This window comes from Vulpes lagopus, chromosome 3 (genome assembly GCF_018345385.1).
Source record: "Vulpes lagopus strain Blue_001 chromosome 3, ASM1834538v1, whole genome shotgun sequence".
In the NCBI taxonomy this organism is placed as follows: Eukaryota; Metazoa; Chordata; class Mammalia; order Carnivora; family Canidae; genus Vulpes; species Vulpes lagopus.
The window spans coordinates 120,550,109-120,554,959 of record NC_054826.1 but is presented as its reverse complement, the minus strand read 5'-3'; the positions used below and the strand labels follow the sequence as shown (position 1 = coordinate 120,554,959).

Here is a 4,851-nt window from a genome sequence, read left to right as displayed (position 1 = left end):
GGCTAGTGTGAGTTCCCCCAGCTAGGAACTTGGGTCTGACCCCAAGAGGCTTGGTGATTTACAAGGGGAACCTACCCATTCCCACTGTCTGGTACTTCATGCCATAGGAATTGCAGAGTGCCTTCTCTGCGCAGAGCACCAGGCCTACCTATCCTACCCAGGCCTTCATGCCCACCACCTCTTTGAGCCCTCCCAGCCATCCACCAAGAGCACCCATTTTACAGATGAGAAGGCTGTGGGGTTTTCTCCTGATTTCAGTGCACCAACCCCAGCCACCATCCCTCTCTGCCGGCCCCAACGGCTCTTCCTCGTGTACCTTCTGTTCCTTACAGTCCAGTCTCCATAGCAGCTAACACCATCTTTAAAAGCGCACAGAACCCTGTCACTTGTCCAATTTTAAGACCCTCTTGTGACTTATCACACCAAATATATTGGTCAAGCTCCAACATATATATTGCACAGACTCCCCGTGCAAGTCCCTGCATGGCCTGGCCCCCGCCCGGTACTCTCCTACCTCCCGTCCCACACCGTCCAGTCTTTGGAACACCCCAAGATCTTCCCCTCCTTGGGGCCTTTGCACATGCTCTTTCTTTGGCCCAGAATATTCTCACGGGTCCATGGATATGAACCTTGCTCCCTTGATACAACTGGATTATGACTAGCAGAGGTTTCTGTGTTTGTGTATCTTGCTTATGTCTCTTTCCCTTGTGTGCCCTCTGTGTCCCCAGAGCCTAGCACAGCACCTGAACACCCCTGGCCCCTTAGTAAAAGTTGGAACAGTGAGGTTCAGAGAGGCTGATCACCAGCTCAGCATCACAGCAGAGAAACAAGAGCCAGGGTGGTCAGGACTTCAGAATGCACATCCTGAACCCCCCTCCCCGCTGGGGTACTACATGTGGGTCGCAGAACAGTGTGGGGGCCTATGGGCATCCCATATGTGTGTGTACACACTTGTGTGCACCAAGATGGAAACAAAGGGCAAAGGAGGGCTCGGCCCAAGCAGGAGCCTGCCTGTATGCTTCGAAGGCTTCTTGGGGCCTCCAGTCCACATCCATTTCTTCTCCTGTACTGGCATTGGCTCCTTACACCTGCACGAGGTCCCATCCCAAGCCACACCCCTGCTCCTTACACAGCCTCTTCCCTGCTTCCGGCTTCCATACCAGGCCCCCAAACACCTGACCCCGTTAGTGAAATCAAAATGCCCACTCAAGGAATAGTCATCCGGTGTACAAGCTTTAATCAATGTTGCATAGAAATCACTGTAGTAACATGTTCCTGCACAAAGGTGGACTTCCTTCTAGCCTTCCACGCGTGATGGCCCTTCTTACTTGGGTGAAACCAACACAGGAACAAGCCATGGGGTGCCTTCTCAGTTCTATTTCCGCCCTAAGGGATGGGAATGGGACAGGGACTTTTAGTAGTGAAATGCTTCATGCACTCGCTTCCTTCTTTGGGGTTTGAACCCATTTGTAACTAAATATGTGGTGTGGAGATAGAGCTTCTTAGATGGGCAGGATCAAAAGGGTCTTCTGCGAATCCATCCATTTGTCCCATTTATTACCCACCCATCCATGAATTCACCTAGTCCATCCATTTATCCATCATGACTTCATTAAACTAGGTCCAGGCTGCCAATTCATTCTGTCCAAACACCTGTGCGTCCATCCATTGCATTCATCCATCGAGGTTAACCATCCCGTCATTTATCCATCCACTAATCTGATCATCCACCCACCTACCCAATCATCGTTTAACCAGTTCAGCCATCCTCTCATCGATCCTCCTACCTTCAGCTGTCCCAACTATGTCCAACCAATTCAGCACCCATTCACCAACCACATCCCTCCTACCACAGCCAACTAATCTGATCAACCATTGGTTCAAAGGACTGCTTTGTTACCAGCACATCAATCCAGTTTACTCACCATACAACATCCATTCTGCTTTCCAGTCGTTCAATAGATGCATTTCAACCCTCCCTCCCACTTTCCTCTGCTGCCTCAACCAACCACCTAACCCTTCTGTCACCCATCCCTACCAACCAACCTTCTAATGACTTACCCATCCAGCCTCTCATCCACCCATCCATGCTTCCATCTAAGCTAATCCGTAGTGTGTCCACCCTCCCAATCAACCCGCTCCAATTCATTTCAAGAACTGGTCCATCAGTGCATCATCTGTACGGCTCCCTGGTCACCCTGGCCTATGGCTCCTCTGTGCTTTGGCTCGCAGGCTCACGCAGCCTTTGTCTCACTACCGCAGGTGGGCTGCTCCCCCTCACCTGGGCATGGGAGGACCTTGCGGCCCCTTCCCCACCTGCTTGAAAGATACCTGAGTTCCGCCTCTTTGTTTTATACACCTGCTGGCTCCTCTTGACCACCTTCCTCTTGTTCACCTTTCCTTCGAAGTTCTTTCTGTTCTTGGGGTAGCTGCAGGAATGGGTGGTGGGCCGAGGGGGACAGTGGTGGGAGTGCATGGTGTGTTTTTGGTGCCTCGGTGGCGGGGTGGGGTGCGGGCTCTGGCTCTGATGGCCAGACGAGCTGTGGTGGCCAGTTGGGCTCTGGCTGGAGCTCCGGCTCCGGCTGCAGCTCTGGCTGCAGGTTTGGCAGTGGGAGCTGCAGGTGCACTGGCTGCAGGTGTGGCCTTGGGGCCGGGAGTTGCTGTGGGGCTGGGTGTGGGTGATGGGCAGGCTCTGTGTCTTGGTGTCCATGGGAGGCCACGCTTGGAGGGGCAGAGGCCTCCTCCTCCTCCTCCTCCTCTTGCAGCACACCCAGCTTTACAGAGGCCCTGGCGGCCTCTGGTTATATAGTTGGGGCTGATTGTGATGGCACAGGCCACTGGGGTGTAACAGATGTGGCCAGGCCAGGACAAAGCCCCTGCCCGTTACCCTCACCCCAGGGCGGGGCCATCTGCAGGGACACTTGGGGGGAGTCCCATCTGTCGGTTAAAAGTGGGGACCCGGGATGCCTGGGTGGCTCAGTGGTTAAGCGCCTGCCTTCAGCTCAGGGCGTGATCCTGGAGTCCCAGGATCGAGTCCCACATCGGGCTCCCTGCATGGGACCTGCTTCTCCCTCTGCCTGTGTCTCTGCTTCTCTCTCTGTGTCTCTCTTGAATAAATAGAGAAAATCTTTAATTAATTAATTAATTAATTAATTAAAAAAAGTAGAGACCCTTGGGTCAGATGGAGCTGGGCCTACGTCCCAGATCTGCTGCTTCCTCTCCCCTCTGGTCACTCATCTGGGCATTCGCCTCTCCACGTCCCAGTTCCCCGGCTTGTAGAACAAAGACAATAAGAATTCCCCCTCCACCCCCCCGGGCATTGGACAGTTTAAATGAGAGAATCTCCATCCAGCGGTTGGCTCGGGGCCAGCCCCCAGAAAGAGCTCAATACACTTTGTCTAAGCACCCCCAGTGCGTCTCTTCATTCCCCCCACGCCGCGTGGTAGCCAGGAGCACCTCTCTGACCCCAGCGCAGTGGACCAGCTAGGTGGGTGGCGGGCCGGTCAGGTGCATGACTGGTGCATGAGCCAGACGGTGGGTAGGCAGGCGTTGAATGGTTGGATAAGTAAGAGTCACCAGCCCGACTGCTGGGTGGGCCTGGGGTCTTCCTGGTGAGCTCAGCTCCTCCACAAGATTTAAAGCTGGGGTGCTTAGAGCTCAGTTCCAACCCCAGTTTGCCCTTATGTCCAGTCTTGGGTGCAGTATTTTGGTTTTCAAGGCTTGGTTTCCTTATCCACCAAAGGGACGTCGTTCCTTCCTTCGTGGGTACCCTTCTGAGCCCCAGATGCCCGGCAAGCCCCAGGAGCCCCCGAGAGCCTGCCTTTCTCCTGATTCCTGCCTGCTCCCCTCCCTGCGGGTGGAGCCCCGCCGTTCTGGTCACGCACCCTGGCCCTGCTCAGCTGTCCCAGCTCCTGCGTCTGCACGTGGCCCCGTCGGAGTGGCCCTGTCCAGCGCTCTGTGTGCAGCCGCCACAGCTCCCCCCACACTTGGCCGAAGCCCCTGGGCCTAGCTCCTGGCCTCTCGCACCTGTGTCTCCCACCGGCCCCACCATGGACCTCCCTCCCCTCCCCCAGCCAATCTCTGCTTCCCTCCATTGCTCATGTGCTGCTCTGCCTCTGGTTTTGAGGCTGCTTTTGTTGTAGGTGGGTGCTAAGCACGTCCCACCAGGCAGGGAAGACACGGCTCCCGTTTCCCGAGCACTTCTGTGCGGCTGGCCTCCGGGCCCAACCCTGTCTAGGCAGCTCTGCCCTGGAGCCTCCCAGTCACCCCGTGTGGTGGGCTGGACGGTGGCCCCCAAAAGCTACATCCGTGTCCCAACCCCTGGCGCCCATCACAGTGAGCATATCTGGAAAGAGGATCTTTAAGTAGATAAAGGATCTCGAGAGCATCCAGGTGGGCCCCCACGCCCACAGACAGGTGTCCTTGTGAGACACAAGACGAGGGGACAAAGGCCATGTGGGGGCAGAGGCAGAGATTAGAGTGACAGGGCCATCAGCCGAGGAGGGCCTGGGGCCACCGTGAACTGGTCAAGGCAGGCAGGATTCTCCCCCAGGACCTCCCGAGGGAGCGTGGCCCTGCTGGTGCCTTCATCTCACACTTCTTTGCCTCTAGACTGTGATAGAATAAACCTCTGTTGCCTTACGCCAGCAAATCTGTGATAATTTGTTCTAGCAGCCCTGAGAAACTAATGCACCCTGGGAAGTAGGTGTGATTATTAGTTGTTCCAAAGGGGAAGCAGGCCCAGGGAGGTGGAGTGACCAGCCCAGAGTCCCACAGCTCGTCGGTGGCAGAGCCAGGATTCAAATCCAGGTCTGGCCCCTTCTGTTCTTGCCTTCCGGTCCCTAAAGGGTC

The 4,851-nt window shown here is 55.7% G+C and overlaps 1 protein-coding gene across 1 annotated transcript; it reads right to left on the bottom strand.

Annotated features, from left to right (window-relative positions):
- Nucleotides 1-1,375: 1,375 nt before the first annotated feature.
- On the bottom strand, nt 1,376-2,806 carry TNP2 (transition protein 2). Its single transcript, XM_041748533.1, has 2 exons — nt 2,332-2,806; nt 1,376-1,386 (listed from the first exon to the last, which is right to left on the bottom strand). The coding sequence occupies exons 1-2, from the start codon at nt 2,708-2,710 to the stop codon at nt 1,376-1,378; spliced, it is 390 nt and encodes a 129-aa protein (XP_041604467.1). The 5' UTR covers nt 2,711-2,806.
- Between the last annotated feature and the right edge of the window lie 2,045 nt (nt 2,807-4,851).

Coding starts and splice junctions, on each gene's coding strand:
- TNP2 (XM_041748533.1), bottom strand. CDS start 2,710: ATGGACACCAAGACACAGAGCCTGCCCATCACCCACACCCAGCCCCAC.